The sequence below is a fragment of the Rutilus rutilus genome, assembly GCF_951802725.1.
Source record: "Rutilus rutilus genome assembly, chromosome: 14".
NCBI lineage: Eukaryota > Metazoa > Chordata > Actinopteri > Cypriniformes > Leuciscidae > Rutilus > Rutilus rutilus.
In genome coordinates, this window is record NC_140219.1 from 11,581,156 (window position 1) to 11,605,422 (window position 24,267).

General features: G+C 36.5%; 2 protein-coding genes and 1 long non-coding RNA gene across 4 annotated transcripts; 1 reads left to right on the top strand and 2 right to left on the bottom strand.

Moving 5' to 3' along the window:
• Positions 1-785: 785 nt before the first annotated feature.
• On the top strand, positions 786-11,390 carry grxcr1a (glutaredoxin and cysteine rich domain containing 1 a; the record flags this gene model as incomplete). The annotated part of the gene is made up of 5 exons (XM_084430301.1): positions 786-954; positions 5,334-5,861; positions 10,025-10,264; positions 10,351-10,416; positions 11,211-11,390. Exons 2-5 carry the CDS (start codon positions 5,460-5,462, stop codon positions 11,388-11,390), a joined length of 888 nt encoding a protein of 295 aa, XP_084286427.1. The 5' UTR covers positions 786-954; positions 5,334-5,459.
• LOC311303700 lies at positions 10,867-13,212 on the bottom strand. Its single transcript, XR_014629804.1, has 2 exons — positions 12,934-13,212; positions 10,867-11,474 (listed from the first exon to the last, which is right to left on the bottom strand). It is a non-coding gene; the product is annotated as an uncharacterized lncRNA (long non-coding RNA).
• A 1,865-nt stretch (positions 13,213-15,077) lies between these two features.
• On the bottom strand, positions 15,078-24,175 carry slc30a9 (solute carrier family 30 member 9). 2 transcript variants are annotated; one of them, XM_084430792.1, is made up of 19 exons: positions 24,036-24,175; positions 23,142-23,290; positions 22,808-22,999; positions 22,353-22,400; positions 22,156-22,255; positions 21,962-22,054; positions 21,318-21,400; positions 21,158-21,216; positions 20,855-20,922; positions 19,899-20,001; positions 19,706-19,761; positions 19,488-19,623; positions 19,140-19,179; positions 18,977-19,048; positions 18,769-18,876; positions 17,154-17,319; positions 16,435-16,564; positions 16,108-16,221; positions 15,078-15,142 (listed from the first exon to the last, which is right to left on the bottom strand). In XM_084430792.1, exons 2-19 carry the CDS (start codon positions 23,248-23,250, stop codon positions 15,098-15,100), a joined length of 1,722 nt encoding a protein of 573 aa, XP_084286918.1. In that variant the 5' UTR covers positions 23,251-23,290; positions 24,036-24,175; the 3' UTR covers positions 15,078-15,097. The 2 variants fall into 2 exon arrangements, with proteins under 2 accessions (XP_084286918.1, XP_084286919.1); XM_084430793.1 differs by having other exon boundaries at positions 23,142-23,287; positions 24,036-24,160.
• Between the last annotated feature and the right edge of the window lie 92 nt (positions 24,176-24,267).

Consider the following 24,267-nt stretch of genomic DNA (forward strand, 5'->3'; position numbering starts at 1 on the left):
ATGCACATGCTGATTACAAATATATTTTTCAAAAATATTATGCATTCATTTATGTGTAAAACAAAATATGAGGAAAAATACTGAGTGCAACTTGAGGAATGAGGAAACAATCTGGGCCGCGGCGCGTTTCCCATTAGCACCAATAATCTCTACGATCAACTTGGCTCCCAATGCTTTTAAGAAACCCAACCCAGCCCTGACCTATAGATTGTAGCAATTGATTGATCAGTAAGATCAGACTCTGCCCCCTGCTGGTGTAGGACTTGTAGTGAAAGATTGAACCCTCACATTTTGAATTGCCTGAGCACCTTTTGAATTAAGTATTAAACCATATTTAGGCCTACAATTTATCAGTCATACAATTCAATAATCCTCTTATAAAATCCTGAGCCACAGGTTTTGAATTTGACTGGTAAGCTCTGAAGCTCGTTTATTTTGTTTATTAAACCATATGTATAAATCACATCAAATGCTCTATTGAATGGGATTTAAGGCTAAATAAGTTTCTGTAAACAACATGGACTTATATTAATCTGCATTGTTCTTAAAAATGATGAGGTGGTTGGGTCAATCATCTCTGTGACTCATGGTGATCCTTGACTTAATCATGCTTGGTGCGATGGTGATGACAGCAGTGTTGAAAACAGAGTTATATAAAAAGTACAAATAGTTACCAAGTGAACTGACTTTTTTTTTAAGCTCTTAGAAAAAGTGCAAAGTAGAATTTCCCTGATTTTAACACTATTGAGGCATTTATCATAGATAATAATAAAAACCCTAAACATAGGGTAGAGTGGGGGAAAACGCCCCCCACCTGTTTTTCCCAAAATAACCACTAAAAGTAGTCAATATAGGTTTTTACTGTTGCTATGCACTACGTTGATAACGGGGATATACAAATCTCTATGGAGAAGCTGACACCAGCGACACATTTGAAGAGAAGAGGATTACATGGTAAATGCTATAATTTTCAGATATTAGTAAATAAGTGTTTAAGAGAATATTGTTCTGCAGGATATCACAGTGATGTATGATAGATGAATAGTGAAGTCTGTAGTTTGAGATCATATATTATTTATAAGGAATATAATTATATTTTAAAAATTAAACATTATTTTTAAAAACTCATAGCTTGTGGGGTAAAACGGGGGCATAGTTTCTCTATCATAATTACTATAATAAAATATTTCTGTCTATCAAATCCTTTGTTTTACACTTAATGCAGTATAACTAGGTGGTAAAATCAAAATATTTGAACAAAACATGAAAAAAATACCTCAAGTGAGCATTAACTAGCTAGCTTGCTAGCACAGTTAGCTCACTGATGGAAGGTAGTTAAATTTGCCTATTTTGAACATTTCTGAAATAAATATTAATATATATACATGTTGATACATTACTTGCCTTTTACCTTTAGAGATTAAAAACTATTGTCTGTTAATTTTGCTGTTTATCTATGAAGCAAACTGGTTGGTAAGAAAGGGGGCATTTTACCCCACCTTGGGGGGCGTTTTACCCCACTGCTGGGGCAAAACGCCCCCTTTGTACAAAAATATTTTCAGTGAAAATACTAATTAATTATGAAGGCTGAGCAATTTTAATATTTGGTGAATAACTCCTGCCATAGTCACTCAAAACCGGGATGGCAATTCTAGTCACATTTATGTTTTGTTTCACTGTAATGTCACATTTTCCTTAAGGGGGGCGTTTTCCCCCACTCTACCCTACATTTTTCACCATTATCAAACAATGAAAGACAAACATCATTTAAAAAAAACAAACACAAATTTTATAATGCTTCCTTTAAAACTACTGTATAGCCTACATACTATATTTACATTTTATCCTTTCTCTATTGAAGAATCCCCAAAACAAGATTCCTTCCTATACACATGGATTTCTTCAAGAACATTCTTGTGTCAATGTCCTGATCCTGAAGCATCAAACTTCAATCTGATCAAACAATCATACATCAAACCCAACCGCTAACCGTAACCAGCCTGACTGGTTGGTTAGTAATGTTAGCCATATCAACAAGGATGTTGATTCAGGAACAATAAGAATAGACATGGTGAGCCTTGAGCACTGATCACTGACACTGACAATCACAAACTCTGACATGACATCATTTAGTGAGAGATCAGTGAGCGAAAGATGCCTGGGAACAGACAAAACTGACACTGACTTCACAGAGAAAACCCTGAACTGGAGATGAGAGAGGAGCATAATGAGGGCGGATTTAAATGATCACGTGCAGAGCTACTTTAGATGAGCTCTCCAGGTCATGGTTCACCATATAGTCTTGAGGAAACTGAAAAAGCCCATGAATAAGACGTATGCCTCTGTCTGAGTATATTGGCATGTGGTTGAAAACGGATGATATATTGACCTTCAAAGTGAAATGTAGCCCAATATTCATCAGGAACCAGCAAATCACTGCATGAATATACAGGCAGGAACTCACTGGATGATTTGCGGCATCTAAATTATGCTGAGACTTTGTTTTAAGCTGTTTGGTTCTTCTCATGCTACCATTTGAAATGCAAAGCACATCTCATCTGACTGTGTTTAACTCAGATAACTCCTTTAGGGAGTGGCTGAGAGACTTCTTAAGAACAGACAGATACAGCATGATAAATGAGAGGGCACAAAGAGGCCCCTGCAAGAGGTTTGTCTGTCATTTGCCATATGGCTTCTTAAAGCCATTACTTTATAAAATAACTTATTTGTAATCTTATATGATGCTTCAGTAAGAATATGAAATTTAAAAGGTGTAACTAAAATAATCTGCCCTTAAAATAATCAGATCCATGAAAATGCTTTTTTCCTGTGTTGATGTATTTCTTATTGAAACACATTCAACATATTCAGTCTTTGAGCCAATAGTGTTACATTACAGTCACAAACTATGATTTCATATACTTGCTTGTCAGTTGCCTACATTAAAAACACTACCGTTCAAAAGTTTGGGGTCAGAAAGATTTTATTTTTTAAATTAAAATTAAACTTTTATTCAGGAAGAATTCATTAATTTGATCAAAAGTGACAATAAGGACGTTTATAATGTTACAAAAGATTTATGTTTCAAATAAATGCTGTTCTTTATTCATTAAAGAATCCTGAAAAAAAGAATTTTGTTAAAAAAAATATTGTATCAATATTTCACAATATCGCTGTTTTGACTCTACGTTTGATCAAATAAATACAACATTGACATAAAAAAAATTAAAATCTTACTGGCCCCAAACTTTTGAACGGAAGTGTATATTCTAGCTAGTATAGTAAAAGTATAAGTAAATAAGAAAAAAATTAAGCTTGAAAATTTATATTCACCAAAGTCAATTTAGTAGCCAAATTATATTTGATATTTGAATTCCTAAACTGCTATGACTTAATACTGTCACTCTGAGACACGAAGGTTGAGGATCCAAATGCAGTTTATTTTGAAAGGGTAATCCAAAGACATAATCCAAAGTACAGGCAAGGTCAAACACAGGCAGGCAGTCCATTCAAACAAACACACAAAAAAGCAGGGGACACAGGCAAAAAGGGGAATCCAAGAAACAGGCAAAGATCAAAAACCAAAAACACGGGATCAACAGAGAATGCTTGGGATTGCAGTGTAACACTAAACAAGACTTCGCAGGGAATGACAGAAAGAACCAGGCTTATATAGGGTGAGTAAACAAGATGATGAGACACAGGTGAATGTGATCATGGCTGATTAGTCTTGGTAAAGGATTATGGGGAATGGAGTCTGTGGGTGTGTGGTGATTGTCCGGGTTGGAGTGCCCTCTGATAGTAATTCCGGGCACTCTCACTGGTGATCGTTACAAATACGTAATAATGACAAAAAATTTGATGTATTTTTTATTCTTATTTTTCTAATTTATTTGTTCTCTAAATATTCCACCTACTTATGCTTTGTGCTATATTCATTTGCCAATAAATGAATGAAAGTATAAATATATTCGGCTGCATGTGGTATTGGGGAGAAGGATTTTCATTAGAGAGCATTTGATTGGACAAATCTGTATAATACTCTTGAAGGAAAAGGAAAATTTTGTCAGTTTACACAAATATGACTTCAAAAGTAATAGATAAAACCAAGCCACAAATCTTTAACATAAAAAATGATTAAAAAAAATCTTTGCTATATTTAAAATGTTTATTTCTTGTAAAAATGCTCACTTAAAAAGGCCTTTTCTCTAGTACAGAAAATGTATCGCATTTTCATCAATTTTGACACAAGGTGTGAGTCGGCCTAGCGCTCTGGCACACAATGTGGCTCGGCCCACTTGTGCAGTGCTGTAGTAGTCACACAGCAGCTGCAATGCTTCCTGCAGCCCCCACTGGAGGGCGGATGGGTGCAAAAATGCCAGCCAATGACAGTTGAGCTCCATTTCCCCTCATGCTCAAGCACAGCAGGTGTTTGCATGCAGACCGAGCGCAATCTTCTAAGTGGCATGAAACTGCAGTGCATTAAGAAGCTCAGAGATCCATTGGGAACCACAGTAGATAATTAGATAGAAAAAGTCTCTCCATCGTGCTGACAAGCAATCATAAAAGATTTACCAGAACTTCTAGCCGGTGAAACCTTACAGAGCAAATCAATGTACCTCTCAAATCATATGTATGCACTTGCTGTCTCAACCAACAAACATAATACCATTTTTAAAGAGAATGTTCAACCAAAACTGAGAATTCTGTCATCAAGTCAAACCTGTATGATTCTTTGGTTACACTTTAGTTTAGGGTCCAATTCTCACTATTAACAGTATGCATATTACTAGGATACTGGCTACTTATTAGTACTTATAAAGCACATACTGTATCATTGACTTATGCATGATCTTATTCTATATCCCTTAATCCTACCCAATACCTAAATGTAACAACTACCTTACTAATAAGCAGTAATTGAGCATTTATTGAGGCAAAAGTTGTAGTTAATAGTAATTGAATAGTGAGAATTGGATCCTAATCTAAAGTGTGACTGATTCTTTCTACTGTAGAACTTTTTTTTGTCCATACAATGAAAGCCAAAGTTGTTTTGGACTTACCGGTTTAAAACGACATGAGTGTGAGTAAATGAACGATTTTTGTCTTTACACCTAAAGGTCACAAAGACAGGCATACTTTTGGTCTATGAGTCAAGGCTATTCATTGTCAAAAAGAGACAAATCTATGGCATGATAAATTATTTAAAAAGACTATCAGTTTCTTCATGGTCGGTTTTCTCAGTAACCATGGCAAGGCCACATGCATTATTAACATGTACAGGAACACTGGTGGTGAAGCTGACGGTAACTCACAGATCTGCCTCTTTCCAGGTCTGCTCGCTGTGCCTGGGCTCCAGGGGACATCATGGAGCAATACCGGGGCTAATTATATTCATCCACCCATGAATCCGAGGGATTAAAATGGCTTTTTCTTTTTGGACCATGTAAGTCGACGCAATGGAGGAGGCTTTGTTGACACCGGAGGATGGAAAGAGGCAGAAGAGGGTGAGATTCCGGGTGGCCTCAGGGAACAGCGGGCGGGTTTTGAAAGAGATGTTTAAGGATGAAGGGCCATCGGATTCCCTGGATTCAGACTGCACCAGCTGCTCCGAGGCAGACCGGGCCAGCACTCCATCCACCAGCGGGGAGGCGAACGGACACTTGTGTGGATTCTTGGGCTCGGAGCTGGATGACAGCGGAAGTGAGCCCGATGACTTGCTGATGTTTGCAGGGGGAAGAGACAAAGTGTTGGGTACCAAACGAGTCAATATCCTCAGTAAAAATGGAACGGTTCGAGGAGTCAAGCACAAAGTCAGTGCTGGCCAAATACGCTTTGATAACTTGGCTAAAAACAGTGGGGTAAGTCATAGAGGGTCAGCTTTCTCAAGCATCTCTAAAATCTTTAATCCCTGACGGTGGACGTCAATGCACGTTAAACGGTTAACATTACCATTATCAGACTGTTGACGGCTGCTTAAAAGCTTTCAAGAATTGTTTCTTGTGTCCAAGAAACAGGGTCAGAACCTCTTTCCTCAGCCGCTATTGGTTATAGAGCCTGTTCCCTTCTCTCAGGTTTTAGCCAGACAAACAAGCTGTCCCACTGAGCAAGATCACTGTACGATTAAAGATTAATGATGCATTTCTTTAAGTGTTTTGGCTAAGTTAATCATCTTAATGTATTCTCTGGACCTATGCTTTGTTGTTGAGCACTAAAACAGTTGCTGAAAGCTTAAGTCATTAAGTCATCTATATCATTTTTAACAGGGGGTAAACAGGGATTAAATGGATTTCCATAAACTCAATGAAAACTACATATACCCTCAGTTTCACAGACAAGGCATGTGGACTAAAATGCATATTTGAGCTGTTTTAACTGAGAGCAACTTGCACAGACTCATCTTAAAATATGTCAGTGCTATTGTTTTTTCTCAAGATGCACATCAGTGCTGCTTTTTTCTAAGGCAAGTTTATAAAAGCTACTTAAATGTCCTAATTAAAGCACTGGTAAAGATAATTTAGTTTCTTTACTTTTTTTTTTTTTTATCAAATGTATTTTATTAAAGCATATGATTTGACATACAATTCACTTGTACATTCTGAGAGCTTTTTTTAACTAATTCAAAATAAAACAACAAAGACAATAAAAAATAAAAACAAACAGTAAGCTTAAAGTGGTATATTCAAAAGGCAAAACAAAACAAAAGTAACAAAAGTAAAAAAAAAAAAAAAAAAAAAAAAAAAAAAAACACTGACCACAATCACCCACACTATCCCAATCCCCTATCCACCCGATTAACCCCTCCCCATTTATCTCCACCCTTCCCCGTAGAGACCTTCACTCAAAAACCATTACCATTGTCCTATATTGTGTGCTAGGATGCGGACTGTTGTACTGGATTTGTAGTTTTTAGGTATGATATGAGGGGTTTCCATGTTTTATTGAATAAGTTGAGCCTGTTTCTCAGTGTATATCTTATCCTTTCTAAATGAAGTGTGTTAGTTAAATCCTCTAACCACGTCTTAGAGGTAGGTACGGTTGCGCTCTTCCATAAGATGAGGATTAATCTCGTTGCTATTATGAAGCAATAAGAGATAAAACGCTGTTGTGCCACACTTAGTTTTCTGAAGGTCTCCGATATTCCAAGAATGATAAACAGGGGGTCAGGTTCGATTGAAGTATTTATGACCTCAGACATAACGTTACATATATCAATCCAGAATAATTGAACCCTTGGGCATAAAACAAAACTATGGAGAAGTGTTGCTACGGAAGAGTGACACTTATCACACATGGGTGACACTTCTGGGTATATGTTATGTAGTTTCTCTTTTGAATAATGAAGTCTATGTATGATTTTAAATTGGACAAGACAGTGTCTTGTGTTAACTGAACAATTATGTATGTTTTCAAGACTTTCTTTCCATAAATCATCTGGAATAGATTCACCAAATTCCTCTTCCCACTTTCTTTTATACTTTTCAGTTGACGGGGAGCTTATTAGTAAGAGATTGTTATAGACACAGGATATAATTTTACTTTCGTTAGGAGACAATTTCAGACAATCATCTATTTTAGATTGTGGTTCAGTCTCAAATTCTCTTAAGTATTTCCGAACGTAGTCCCTAACTTGAAGGTAACGAAAGAAATTATTTTTTCCCAGCTCATGCTTCCTCTGTAGTTGCGTGAATGAAGCAAAGACGCCTCCTACGTATAAATCACCAATACAGTGGACACCCCTCTCACTCCATGTAGAAAAGGCTCCATCCAGACTGGAGGGGGCAAATGTGGGATTTCTATTGATGGGTAACAAAAGAGAGATTGGTTTAAGATTAAAGGTGGTCTTGATTTGTTTCCAGATACGAATCATGCTATGAATGATGGGGTTGTTATTATACAGGGGTTTCTTTACTTTTAATGAAGAGGATTGCGCGTTGAGCGTCTGCGATTTACTTTCAGTTTTATTTGCGGCCTGATGAAGAGATGCTCAGCTGCTCATTTGCAGCAATGCGCGCTGTCATATCAGGCTACAACATGTCATATAGCCTATAACACGCTTTATTTTAAGCATTGTTGGGAGGAGTAAATTTGTGGTTTTAACAACCAGATGCATTTAGACTTGTTCAGTTTCGTCTGGAACGCATCTCAGACCACCTCCTGAAGTGAGCGATCGGATTTAAATCCATCTTAAATGTGTTTTGGAGGGCATTTACACCAGGGCCCGTATGTATAAAACTTCACAGGAATGCTCTTAAGAACAGTCTTATAAGTGTCAAAAAATTCTTAGTAAAAATTAGGTCTAAGACTAGGAAATGTTTTTAAAGCAGCAAAAAGCAACTTTCAGCAAAGTCTAGACTGATTCTTAAGTGCTGACTGAAGTGGCAGTTAAGTGTTGTCAACCAATGATGTCAACCCAAAATGGCCGCCCTGCCATGCAGACAGTAGTGGCCAAAAGTGTTGACCAACCTATAGGAAAATTGGCATCTTCACCCTTTATCCAAATATTATTAAAAATGTGTTAAAGATTTTGTAAGCATACTGCGTTTTATTTGTGATAATGCAATGAAACATGCAAAATCATGCTAAGAAATAATGAGCACATGCAAAAACAAGAGAGAACCAGTGAAATATTAATATCTGATTATGGGGCTTTTTCCCCCTAAAACGTGTAGCTGTTGTTTGTCTTTTTTGCCAAATAATTTGGTCAGATAACCTAGTGTAAGTTTACTGTTTTGTTCTTCCTTTGCATTTTAAAATATTAAAAATAAAATAAAAATATATTCCTAATATTTTAATGGTTTAAGCAAAAACAAAAAACAAAACAAAATTTGCACATAACTTTTGGCCACTATGTTGGTGTGGTTAGTGCCACAGTAGTGCTATTTAAACCTCTGGGGCTGTATAAAGTCGTTCATAGTAAAAAAATAAATAGTTTTAAGCGTGTCAAAATTCTAAGAATATAAAGGCTGATTCAGTGCTTGAGGACGGCGGTTTTGGGTTGACGTCATTGTAGTCCTTAGTTTGCAACACTTAAGTGCCACCTCAGTCAGCACTGAAGAATCAGTCTTAGACTTTGCTGAAAGTTGCTTTTAGCTTCTTTATAAAAGTCTCTTTCTCTTAGACAAGTCATACTTTTTACTAATAATTTTTTGACACTGAAGTCAAAGCTTAAGACTATTCTTAAGAGCATTGAGAAGTTTTATACATACATGCCCTGGTCATTTCATGTGTAAACAGGCCCTAAGTGTCCTGCCCAAATGCATTGGAGACACTGTATTTTCTTCTCCTGCAACACTGAATCTTTGTTTATCAAAGCAGCTAAAGCACATCACCACCTTTGTCTGATATAGTCAAATGTGTAAACGATTTATGAGCTGCTATTTGATGTCAGATAAGGATGGTAAAAATCAGAAGTGTGATAATATCTTTATGCGCTGTAGATCAAAGTACACCATAAATTGCATTACTGCAGGTTTTATTGGCACTTCATGCTTTAATCTTAACGCCTAACGCATGCTTGACTTACAATGCTACTGTATTTGCTCTATGCTTGTAATAGTGTTGTTATTGGCATTTGAGAACTAGTAAAAGCTGCTTGTAAGATCATATCAGCCAAACACAGCGTTGCACAAGGCAGTGCAGGTCCATCCTCACTTTAAAATGTGTGAAGGTTGAGTCTATTTTTGTTCTTCACACTTCATGGAAGCTGCTCTTCTAAGAAAGAATGCTGAAGGTCAATCTCAGGAACAGTGACTCACAAAATCAATAGATGCTGTTCAACTGCTGCCTCATGTTACCTGCAAAAAGCTGCTGAAAATCTTGTACACACAATCTAGTTTTATTTCACTGTTCAATTGCAGTTAGAACTGCGCTTTAAAGATATTGAACTGATCTATTCTTTTAATTCTGAATGTTTTATCGCAAATTCCTTTGCTCACCCTTGGAATCAATGAGATGTGATTGATTACTTTGAGAGAGAGAGACTCTCGTCTAACACCAGACTTCTATGTTTTCTTTCTCTCAGCCAGAAATGACTCTAGAGTTCGGGCGAATTGTAATCTACACCACCAGTTTTCGAGTGGTCAGGACTACATTTGAGCGATGCGAGCTGGTCCGAAAGATCTTTCAGAACCACAGGGTGAAGTTCATAGAGAAGAACATCGCTTTAGACAGTGAATACGGAAAGGAACTGGAGACACGCTGCAAACGAGTGGGTGAACCTCCCTCTCTGCCTGTGGTCTTCATTGATGGACACTACCTAGGGGTCAGTGTTCAAACTATTCATACTGAACATCATTATGCTAATGTATGAACTCTGAATAATGATTTGCATATATTTTGCACATCCAGGGTGCAGAGAAAATACTTGCAATGAATGAATTAGGGGAGCTTCAGGATCTCCTCACCAAAATTGAGGTACATATTGATATTTTACACTAAAATATATTTTCTAAAAGGGACTTTCTGCAGAGAACAACCATTTTGGGTTAACAGTTCTTAAAAGAACCATTTTTTCCCCCTTAAAAATAAAGGTTATTTATTGGCATCTATGGTTCCATGAAGAAAAGTTATTTAGATTATTAAAATGTTCCTCACACTAAGAAAACTGTTCACTGAAAAACATTTTAATAATCAGAAGAACGCTTTTCCACTATAAAGAACCTTTTGTGCATTTAAAAGGTTCCATGGATGTTAAAGGTTCAACCATAAATTTCAATAAAGAACCATTATTTTTAAGCGTAGTATAGACCAATAGCCTACATAAAAATATGTTTTTACATAAGAAAGACATGGGTTCGAATTGCTCATGTAAAGCCAAATCTGGTTTATTGCCATAGTTTATTCTGTCAAGGAAAACAGAACCACTTATGAGAGGAAAGGTTTATTATATCTCTTGACACATACACTGTAAATATATCAGTGATTAATAATTTTCTACATATGCATACATACATTTAAATACTTTTCTATATGCTATTCTCAAACAAATAGTGTCAATAATTACAAACACTTTTTAATCAAATAAAATAATAAAACATACAGTGCAGAGCAGAGTAGCCCAAAATATAATAGATAAATTCAAGCTTGTACTTGTCTTATTTTATAATATATAAATAAAGCATCACTCAGATTGTATCAATCTAGATAAAGAGCATCTGCACACGGGTCCAGTGTTTAATTAAAATTCATTTCTCTCTGTCCAATCGCAGAGGGTTCAGCACCCCGACACATGCCAGACGTGTGGGGGATTTGCCTTTGTCCCGTGCCCTATGTGCCATGGCAGCAAAATGTCTGTGTTTCGCAACTGCTTCACCGACTCCTTCAAAGCCCTGAAGTGCACAGCGTGCAACGAGAACGGTCTCCAGCCCTGCTCCAGCTGTTCTCACTGAGGTCCTCTTCAAGTGCCTGCAACCCCTTCCCAACACCATCTCCACTCCCATAAGCCATGTATAAAACAAGAGATGCAGAAAGAACTGCTATTTGTGAATAAAACATTTTTTTTTTTAGAAAACTTCATTTGTGTCTACAGAGTTTTTACCATATTTGTTAGGCTATTTGATAATGATTATTTATTACAGTACAGGCTTTTTGTCACATGCCAACAGATGTCTGGCAACATTACTCAATCCAACAGCATGGACGTTGTCTGTCGCTGTAAATAAATATAGCAATTAAGTAAATTAACTACTGGTTCAGAGAGGCATATCATCTTTCTGAGCCATGTGATCCCAGCATGAACCAAAATTCAAAGCATTATCTGGTAAACATCAAAACGAATGATGCTGTTCCCCACTGAGAAAAGATCAGGAGTGACACAAAAGACCACGTGATAATAGATATTAGTATACGGTATATTGAATTATTCAAACTTACGCAGGAATCAAATTGCAAGACATTGAAACAGGATGACCTAATGTCTGTGTACGAATATCGCTTTTCAGTTCAATTACAGGGCTGATTAAACAAAGCTTCAAATCTATTTAAATAATTAAAAGAAGTGTAAATCTCAATGATACAAAATAATCACCAATAAATATACTCAAGGTTGGCAGATATTCCTTCATAAACAGCCGGGCTGACATGGAAGTGTGTCTCTGTGCTTTCATAGCCCTGTACAATGCTGCTTGATTTCTGGGTCTACAAGGCAGCATTGTAAAGAGGCTCAAAGCTCAGAGTAAATCATCTGTGCGTGATGTCTACTGAGGGTGCATAATAAAACCACTGGCTGTCTCTCAAAATATAGGCGAGCAAGAGCAGCATTTTTGGACACCATTGTATGAGCATCATAAGATGGCTCATAATATGGGTATGATGCCCCTAATGCTGTCTAGGTAGACAGCGCGTTAGGTATTCCAGACACAGCCAGTGTCACATTAAGGTTAGCCGAATGACAATACGGAAAGGTAAAATAACAGATAAATATAGCGTGATGTTTTCATTCATTACTACCTAACGTTACTGAATTAATAGAGGAGGACCTGGCCATCAAGACAAGACCGATAGCGCCCCCTATTGTTGTGTTTGCTACGACAAACATCAATAACAATAGGAAAATTCACACGAATATCAAATATCGACAGTCGATAAACAATTCAAAAGATGCAAGCGTGCGGAAACGGGATATAACAGTTAAACTCAAACAATGAAGGAATACTGAAACAATATTCAGGTATTTTAAATAACATATACCTGATAAATACCGTGAGCAAAACACAAATATATCGTGTGTCTGTCTACTTTATAAATAAAAAGCTAATTAAACATTGGGCGCCATGTACAAAATCGGCACATTTCAAAGAACCTCCGCAGAATCAGTGATTTATTTTGATATGATATATAAGCACGTCAACGACAATGTACATCTTTTTCTACGATTTGTCGAATAAACATCAATCTGATCAAAAGGAAAAAAAAAAAACACTATAACGTTACCTACACAGACGTGATTTTACCCTCATCCGATCCGATGTTCAGCCGCGGTGTCTCTACCTTTCTTCATGATCACCATCACAGATGCGCCACACGTTTCATGTCCCTCTGTGGCTGTGTCTCACTGCCTTGTTTGCTTCCTACATAGAAAGCAGTTTTGGAACGAGTCAAATGCTCACAATGCTCTCACAGATGTTGTCTAGGTAGGCTGCTCACTAAAATGTGACACACAGCCTACAACGTCTCTGCTGCTTAGATGCATCCTGTACACGGCAAACTGAAATCACGGTTGCCATTGACCATGGCATCCTATATGATGCTACATTTCCCTTATTTTCAGAAACGCCTTTGTAATCGAAGGTAACAGTGCCAATGATATTTTAATAAAAACACAATCAACATATAAGACAGGAATTTTGATAAGTCTGCTGGCCAATGACATTGTGTTTTTGAAGAGAAATGTTAAATTACAGCCTACATAAAGAAAGGATTTTTAATCTATATTAAAATATATATTATATTTTAAAATGTTATTCATTCTGTGAAGGAAAATCCAAAACAAACATTTATTTGAAACAGAAATCTTTTTAAACATCATGTATGAAATGCCCTTTTGATCAATTCACTGCATCCTTTCTGAACAAAAAAGTATTCATTCCTTTCATAAAAAGAAACATCTTACCCAAACTGGTGCACAATACTGCATATTCATAAAAAAGGACAACTACTCAGTGATTTAATAAATTAACTGCAATTTATTAACCAATTTTCTTCAGTAGCTCCAAACAGCTCAAAGATCAAATCAAATAGCACAGTCAAATAAACATATTTAAAATATATATATAGTCTTATAGCCTTTTCCTGTCAACTTTCTAACCTTGAAGGTGTTCATCCAACCTGCATTAGATATAGAAATGTGTCTGACTGTTCCCTAAGGGGAGCTGAGAAAGTTTCAAAGCTCTGATCACATTACAATGTTTAAAAACCTTATTCAGGTTAGACTTCAGCACAAGAGAGCACATAACTACCACAAAATGTATTGTTTGCATGTGTAATGAGGGTATTTCAATGGGCTGAATGCTTCTTTTTCAGATATTAAAACCAGTATTGTATTTTCACAGTCAAGAATTATTTAGAATGGGAAAAAATAGTGTTCACAAACCAGGGGACAAATCAACAACGCACACCCTAGAATGTATTTAGTGACTTTAGAAACATGGATCGGTCTTTGCGGATCTTCTACAACGGATTTCTTCATTCACTCACACAGAATTACAGAGCGTAAACACTGTCCCAAAAGCAGCATAAGGACATTAGTACTGTTAGCATAGGAAGGATGTGAAGATCAGAGCAGTCTTCACCAGAGATGCCTGAGGTGGGCGATAGATCCCAATTTGATTCTATACTATAGTTCTGTCATTACTGATAAATATGGATATAATATACCAATATAGTTTAGAATACACATTTTGTTTTTAAATCTGTTATTAGTACAATTTAAATCTTTTTTAAATAAGTGGAAATTACAAAAGAATCTAAAGTTTTTTAAACCGTTGAAACTGATTCCCCCCCCCCAGTAGATTACAATTACTGTTTATCCTTTTTGTAACTTACTCACAAACATTCAACAAATTAGCTCTTTCCATTCAATGATAATGGCATTGCTTGAACATGCCATCATCTCTGGGAATCCAGAAAGCAATAGAGTAACAGAATAGCAGAATAGACAATTTATCCTTTATGTGAACTATTTCTAGAGATATCCTTTTCACCAATAGTTTGGTGTTATGCGAGAACTCTAGTGAAATATGATTGTTTATGCTGCTTTGCTTGCAAAGTGTAAAATGAAATAAGACAGTGGTCCTTTTATAATTCATGGACATGATTTTAAGGTTCTGATGGTACGAACTACCATCTAAACCTGTAATCCAATGACTGTTAAACAATCTTTATTGGCCATGTCTCCATCCAGTTGGAGTTCTCTTTGTATTGGCTAAGGGGCTGCTATTTTAACAAGCTACTGAAACCATGCACAGGTTAGTGCTTTGGTGATGTGGGATCGGTGTAACGTAAGACCTCAGCTGCTTTTTGGAGAGAACGAGACGGGAGGTTGCTTGAGATTAGATTAGTTCTCCTTCCACTTCATCCTGATCCCCATATCATGACATTATAAAATCTCCAGATCCACATGCCGCACCTCGGGATTACGTTGCTGTCGAAGATACAGAGCAGGAGTCAGTCGAGGAAAAATAAAGACAAAAAAGTAATAACTTGTTCTAAAAGACATTCGATCCATCCCATACACTACTGTCCAAAAGTTTGGGGTCAGTAATTTTTTTGTGTGAAAGAAATGAATACTTTTGTTCAGCAAGGATCCATTATATTGATCAAAAGTGGCAGTAAAGACATTTACATTGTTACAAAAATACTCCATTTCAAATAAATGTTGTTCTTTTGAACTTTTCTATTCATCAAAGAATCCTGAAAAAATATATATATCATGGTATCCACAAAAATATTAAGCTATTTTCAGTGTTGATAACAATAAAGATATTAGAATGATTTCTAAAGGATCATGTGACACTGAAGACTGGAGTAATGATGCTGAAAATTCTAATTAAAACAGTAATTTTAAATTGTAATAATATTTCCCAATATTACTGTTTTTACTGCATTATTGAACAAATAAATACAGCATAAGAGACTTCTTTCAAAAACATTTAAAAAAATCTGATCAACCTCTAACTTTTGAATGGTAGTGTATGGTTTAGAAATACATCTCCTTTTTGTTAATTCTAACAATATCAGAACAAATTATAAACTCATTCAAAAGCAAAAAGAAAGATCACAAATTCCACATACATTCATTGTCTGCCAAGACATCATCAATATAAAAAAGCAATTGTAGTGACGCTTTCTGTGAAACATCAAATCAGGTTTTTCTATTCCAAAATTAAACACTGGAGAGTGAAACTTTGCTTTATTTGAACAGCCGTGGCTAACAGCTGAAGTGGTTTGCTTTATGTGTTGCTGGAACTATGGTGCACCATGAGTGTGGCGTCTGCTGAATTTATTCTACATCATGCATGTCTGATGAGAGTCATGGTGGTCACTATTCCTGAAAAAGAGTCAGGATGGAGATACAGAGAGATTTTGAACAATAGTCTCATCAGATACCTTCAGTTCTTTCTCCAGACGGTCCACCTCTGCTCCTAAGGTATCAATAATGTTCTCCCCGTGCTTCAGCATAAAGTTCTCCAGCTCCTCTGGGGTCTTCACCAGCTGAATTTCCTGCAGGCCAAACACACACATTTATAAGCACACATGATTCTCCAACTGATGTGCAGAGGTCACAAAAATAGATTCTTAAGCAAAAAACTACCATCAACTGTTAAAACTGCTATAACTGTAGCTTCTACGCAACCATAGATAGACCTCAAACAAACACTACAGTCATGTCAGATGATCTGCATCAGATCAGAAGCCTTGTGTCTCAGCACGTACGTTCAGGATCTGTTCAATGTCTTGCTTCTCCAGGTATGAGCGTGTCACCACCCGCCCATCAAAGTCCACCTCCGCCTTGAAGCGCACTTTGCTCAGCCCCATATCTGTGGCTTTGACATCATGAATTGCCCTGGAGACAAAATGACCTGCAGTGAGGACATCAAATCTAATCTCATCAAAGCAAGAACGTACACTGATGTAAATCTGCCCAAGCAAGCTTATATTTGAGAATGTCATGCTTGTCTGAATTTGAAAAGCATTTGAAGCAGGTTGCTTCTGCATTAAAGTCCTTTTTAATAGAATAATGCAGTGTTCATCATAAATGATTTATTTGTGCACATCATTATTTTTTTTTAAATTCATGTTGTAATCTTTAATCAAAATAACAACTTCTCCCACATGCAGCGACATCTCTTTTCCTGACACAAAAGCAGGACAACCAGTCACTCACATGAGATGACTTCAATAGCAAACCACAACCGTCCAATCAATTCCCGATGGACAAAATCAAGTCCCGGCCTACTTTTTTCTTGTTCGAAAAGCCATTTCATGCGAATAAACGTCACAATAGTGAACAAAAGACTATTGCAGCTTCCATTTCATGCCGAACTGATGATGCTGTTATGATCTGTAAGATGGCAGCTTGTTCACTGATTAAGCTCTTCTCCTGCAGACTGCAGGTACACATAGAGGACACATGCAGTGGACATAGGACTGACCTGACAACAGGGTCGTTTTCCAATAACTCTGTGAGCTTCTGCACATGCTCAGCCTTGATGGAGCGGCCCAGCAGAGCCTCTGTGTTAGTGTAAATGAGGAACGCAGACACTGTTCCTAACAGGGTGCCCACACCCAGAGAACCAAGACTGTCATAGTAGGGGCTACCTATGTAGAGGAAGAAAGAGAGAGAGGATCAATGCAGAAGAAATGCAGGTAATAATGAAACAGTGGCAAATATGGACATGAGCTGCATTACAAGTCATGTCCTATCCGTCAGAAAATAGAATGTGAGACTAGTATTAGTAAAACCCTAAGGTGCTGATGACATACTGTCAAAGTAATATAGCATCTACTATGAATAAGATATATTACCCACAGACCATTGCATTATGGAAAAGTTGGAATTTGTTTCGACATTTTTAAACTGTGTATAAGCTGCAATGGCAACAGCAGATTTTTACAGTTATGAACTATAATGAATCTTGAGGTAATCCATTTGGCTAGATGCTACCATTGACACATTAACTATCATCCTATCGTACGACTTTATCAAAATTATGAATCATCAACAGCAAAGTAAATTCTTTAGTATGCAGAAGTACACTACCATTCAAAAGTTTGGGGTCAGTAAGATTTTTGTGGTTTGTTTGAAAGAAACTGATAGTTTTACTCAGTAAGGACACAGTAATTTGTTTAAAAGTGACAGTAAAGACATCTATAATGTTACAAAATATTTTTTTATTTCAAATAAATGCTGTTCTTTTGAACTTTCTATTCATCAAAGAATTTTGGGGAAAAAAGTATCTTGGTTTCCAAAAAAAAAGAAAGAAATATCAGTACAACGGTTTAATTTTCAGATGTTTTTTGAGCATCCTGGCTGTAAAAAAAAAAAAAAAAATCAGCTTTGTATCACAGGAATAAATTACATTAATGATATTTCTCAATTTAACAGCATTTACTGTATTTTTGATCAAATAAATATTGATTTGGCAATCATAAGACTCTTATTATAAAAATTATAAAAAAAGAGAAAAAGATCTCAAACCTTTGAACTATAGTAAATGTGAAATGGGATGCAATAGTCTTTAACAGAACAATAGAGACCTCTAGTGGTAGAAACAAAAGTGCTATTTTTCTTTTTAAGCTCTGCTATGTAAAATAACACTTCTGTTAGTTTCATGGTTGATTAAACTTCAATAACATCCTGTAGTAAAGCACCAGATAATAAAATGAGCTGAAACTGCCATCAGGGCTGTTCTCAAGCATGAAAGGAGGTTTACTGAATAGAGTATTTTCCAGATCTTTACACACATTTCCCACAAAGCCATGAAACCACAGGGCAAGAGGAACTAGCTTCTGGGCAGCCGTAGATGTTGACTTTGTGAGAGCACAGTAGTGCGTTTAGAGAGGTGGATTTACAAAGCTTAAAAAGAACATCAACTGCTCTTACAAGGTTATAAAGGTCAATCCCATACGCTTATTAAACTTGACCCTGTGGTCGAGACCATAGAAAAAGGAAAGAATGACAGTTAGCGTGAAACAGGGAGGTCTGGTACGATGACGCTTCCTTTCCTGAATTCAAAAGTCACGTATTATTCTTGAGTTTATTTTTACCTGTAAGAGACGTGAGTCCCATACATCCAGATGCCAGCATCACTCCGAGCACAGCGGCAGCGTCCTCCAACAGGACCACGTTAGTGCTGGGGTCTCGACTTTGCATCACTGTTGTCCACAAACAAACAAAAACTATCAAAACTGTGTCAAAGCTATAACAGTCAATTAATATCCAAGGCTAACGGAATAATTAACTAAAGGTACATACCGTACTCATAAAAGGACAAGCTTTGTTTACGTGCGCTCTTCTTGATCTCATTAATGGCCACTAATAGTGTAGCTTTATGGGACATCAGCAGATAGATGATATTAGTGACAGTCAAACCTTTGTGAATGCTAATGAAAATATGCAAGAAGAAACCACATCTCACCTCCTTCAGACACCAGAGATCCTGCTAAAATACAGTATGCCTACAAAAAAGAAAAAAAATATTAATATATATACCCTACTGTTCAAGAGTTTGAGGTCAATCAAAAGTAAACAGTTAATACATTTACATTTAATACAAAAGATTTCTATTTTAAATAAATGCTGTTCTTTTTTACTTGCTATTCATCAAAGAAACCTAAAATTAATGTTTCAGTGTTTCCACAAAAATAATAGAGATATTATATTAAAAATAGATACAAATAATAAAAAAAGTAAAAATATACTGCTGATTTTACTGTTTTTGATCAAATAAATGCACATCTACAAGTTCTAACTGAACGCTACTAACCCAGAGCAGTGATTCTATTGGCTGAGGGTGCAGGAGTCCCATAATGCCATGATACCAGGACAAGCCAGCACCCATCATGAAGATGCCCACTCCGCTGATGAGAGAGGCGATGTAACGCATGTTGGAGAAGCCGTACCTTTATTAAGAAAGGACAGTAGGCTTAGACAGTGGATATGCAGGTCAACATGGAGGGATCAGACTGTATAAGTTGTACATACGGATGGATGGCGTCTGGGTTTCGGACAGATTGACTGATGCCTATTGCAAGAAGAGCCTGTGAGAGATTTAAGAGTTTAAGACATTCATTAAAAGAAGGAACATGTATATATTTATTTTTAAAATCATACATAACCCTTTGTAGCAATGTCACGGAGGTCAAAGGTGATAAGACAAACATGAATTCCACCTCACCTGATTGCAGGTATCAGCCAGCGAGTGGATGGCTTCTGAAAACATACTGGCAGATCCTGTATAAACCCATGCCAACAGCTTGAAGAAAAAATTCAGCCCATTTCTGCAGATTACAACAGTGAAATTAGACATTTAGATCTCCACTTGATGCATGCATTCAAAAGTTTATTCATGCTTATTAAACTGATCAAAAGTGACAGACTTTTACATTGTCACAAAAATGTTCTAATTCAAATAAACACTGATCTTTCAAACTTTCTATTCATCAAAGAATTGTGATTTTTTTTTATCAGTTTCCACAAAAATATTAAGCAGCACAACTGTATTCAACATCGATAATAATAATAAATGATTCTTGAGCAGCAAATCAGCATATTATAATGATTTCTGAAGCATCATGTGGCACTGAAGACTGGAGTAATGATGCTGAAAATTCTGTTATATCATCGAAGGAATAAATTACAACTAAAAATATATTAAAAGTCAAAAACAGTTCTGCACAATATTACTATTTTTTCTGTATTTTTGATCAAATAAATGATTGCCACTGTCACATCAACTTTACTTTTAGTGACACTTTTTAATAATTTTGGGGAATTGAGGATACTAATTGCTGCAGCAGATCATAAATCATAAAAACATTTTGAACCGTAGTGTACACACAAATGAATTGCATTACAAAGTTCACAGAAAACACTAAAATGGCTTAATGTAACTGATTCCACAAGCAACAAATAATTTGACTTCTTGTATAATGAACTAGACACAGATCTGGTTGTTTGAAAGATCTGGTTAAACCTCATGTGAGAGCACATGCCCTATAACTCAATATTCTTAATCTAATAGATATTGAGCATTGGATTGGCTTCTCCTTTATGCATAGAACTCATTCATTTTCTGTTTCTAGACTGAATGGCCCTGATGTTGATGGCGTTGTAACACAAAATTAAGCTTACATGCATATAGCCACCATCACCACTTTTCCCGGCCCTTCTAGAAATGTTGCTCTCTTCCTAGACCGAGGCTATAGGAGACACACACAATATCAAAAACATAGTTAGCTGAAAGCACAATGTACACACATCATATTCACTCCTTTGAGATTAAATAAGAGCAGCATGACCATGCAAGACAAATATGAAAAAGCACCAAGAAAGGGACAGAAGATTACAAATATCACGAATCATGAGGACTGGTTACACTCAGGAAATGGTAACAAAACACAAATATTATAGTGACAGGTTTGACCTAGTTCTTACCTTTGTGTTTCCCCAGAAGTCTTTGTATTCCTTCAACAGCTGCTGATTTCTAAATGTGCCTTGAATGAGAAAGATAAATACAAAATGGTCATTAAGTCAGCAGACGACATGAAAACAGCAGAATGCAAATCATGTAGTGAGAGATGAGAGAATGACATACTTTCTTGGTACTCCTTTTCCACTTCTTTCCTGAGATTCCTCTCTCGAGTGAGTGCCTCTTGACTTCCCCATACATCCAATGCTCTAAATAAGAAAACCAAAAATATGCGTATTGATCTCTCTACGTATGATTTTTAGATACTTGCACCTGATGCCCAATAGAATATAAATTACCGGTAAAAATGTTTGGGGTCAGTACGACTTTTTACTGTTTTTACAGTTTTTAAAGCTCATCAAGGCTGCAATTATTTGATCAAAATACAGTAAAAACAGCAATTTTGTGAAATCTTATTACAATTTAAAATAAATGTTTTCTATTTATATATTAAAATGTAATTTATTCCTGTTATGGCAAAACTGAATTTTCAGCATCATTACTCCAGTCTTCAGTGTCACATGATCCTTCAGAAATCATTCTAATATGCTAATTCGGTGCTCAAGAAACATTTCTTATTAGCATCAACGTTGAAAAACAGTTGTGTTGCTGAATATTTTAGTGAAAACCTGTGAAATGTATTTTTTCAAAAGTTCAAAAGAACAGCATTTATTTGAGCATAGTCTTTGCTGAATAAAAGTATTAATTACTTCAAAAAAATCTTACTGACCCCAAACTTTTGAATGGTAGTGTAAGATAGTTGTACAAACTTTGCCTCCACATCTGATCGCAGGAAGACGGTGAAGGCTTCTGTGTCATCATGGGGACTACGTCGGCGGATTTTCCTAAGCTGCTCAAGGTCACTTTGAACACACACACACACACACACACACAAAAGCATAGAATCACATGTAAACATGGTGGAAGGGGAGCAAACTACAAAAGTTCCACTTGATAAAGGTACCTGGGTTTGAGGCAGAACTCGTTCATAGCTCTAACCGCGGTGATGAAATTATTCTGGGTGTATTTGATGCCATATTCCCTTTTTTTCAGGACAGCCCGTACTGAAAACACAAGAAACATACAGTGATAGTTAAAATAAATAGAATAATGATATACATTCTGATTGGATTTTCTGTGAATAAAACAAGACTGAACTACCTTTCACTTGAATGCTTTCCGCTTTCGACAGACCTTGAGGTTTGGAATCTCAAATGCAAAAAAGAAAAAGAAATGAATAAAAACAGTTATGATAAATCCTAATTACCACACATATATTATATTCCCTTACCAGAGCTAACTTTACCACCTAAAAAAAAACAAAAAAAACAGACACATGACACACACACATATATATATATATATATATATATATATATATATATATATATATATATATATATATATATGTGTGTGTGTGTGTGTGTGAATGAATAAAAAAAGATAATGAACACTTATTGTACAAAATATGTATTTACATGTGCTCAAAGTGCACTAAAACCTAAGAAAAATGTTTTATAGAAATGTTCTAGAAGAATAAATTAGCTCATTTTAGACACCATTCAAATGCCTATGAACAAATATTAGACAATGTGGATTCATTAGGAGTTCATTACCAGCTATTTTTACAGAGGGCTGTGCAGCTTGTGCTTTCTCAGTGGGTTTTGGCTCTACAGGGCCTGCTGGAGATCCGTCTTTACCACTGCTTGATGTGGAACAGTTCTGGACCTGTGTCCATGTTAAGGAAGTGACTCTGGAATCGGGGAAGCTAAACCAGAGTTTGTGCACCCCTCCTCCACTTTGCCAACCTATTGAGAATCACATCTGTGTAATCAGAATAATATCTGACTCTAGTCTAGGATTATTGCATCTAATTGAAACCAATGTTGAATGAGAAAATATGAAACACAGAATGAAGAAAATACATGCAAGTCACAACACCTTACTTACCAAAACATGGCTTAGCTATTTTGAAGGGTCTCTGAGACAGAGGGGCTCGTTGTTGCAGGTAGACCCGGCAGAGGACTTTCCATGGTCTATGGGCCAGACAGGGGAACATCCTCTCTGTGGCAAGTCCAGAAGACACACACTGAATCCTGCTGGACATTTACATTATCCTATGTTAGTAAATTAATGTCCCTGAATGCCTGTACAACAATGAAGCATATCAATGGTAAAAAAGGAGTGTGCGCTGGTCTAAAAACATCAGATTAAGCCAATTAGAGCAACATGTGTACAACCACATGACATTTGTCAGATCTCTATGCACAAAATGCAACACATTACACTGGATATTAAAATAACTTGCTGAAATAAATGTTGTCCACAATCATAGTGACAGCTATCTATCTATCTATCTATCTATCTATCTATCTATCTATCTATCTATCTTTAAACACTAAATCAGCTAAATGTGACAGAGGGATCCAAGAGAACCGCTCTGAACAGTTAACGTTACATAAATAACGTTACCTTTTCAATTCAGTAAAAGTCAAAGTTAGGACGATATTTAAACCCAGTTCCGACAGTATAAACACTAACATGCTCTATTAGAAGAGCATAAGCTTAGAATTAACCCCCAAAGATATCAGTACCCGGCTAGATATCCCGTTCCTGAGTCAAAGCAGCAGATGTCTAAACGTGCGACTACTTTAATTTCTATCAGATTAAGTGAAGACTGCCGCTCAGTAAACAACACACACTGCTAACTGAATCTGACTGCAGCCGGTGTCTTTCAGTTAGCCTAGCCTGACAGCTACAGCTTAGCGAGATGCTACAGTTGTATTTACATACATATTACACACAGAAGCGGAAATAAATAACACTCCGTTAGGCATGCTTTACCTTTATGAAGCTCAGTCCATTATTTATTTGAGGTGTTCGGTTAACTCAACACAGTCCATAACGAAAAGCAACAGCACAACACTGAAAGCAGTAAAGACGGAGACCTCGCGAGATCCTGAGTGATTGAACGAGAGAGCGTTATTTCCACTGTGTCTGCAGTCTAACAGAGCGGTCTACTACTGGAGGAGCTCCTCACTGGAGCTAGCCTGACTACGTCAGACTTCTTACTTCC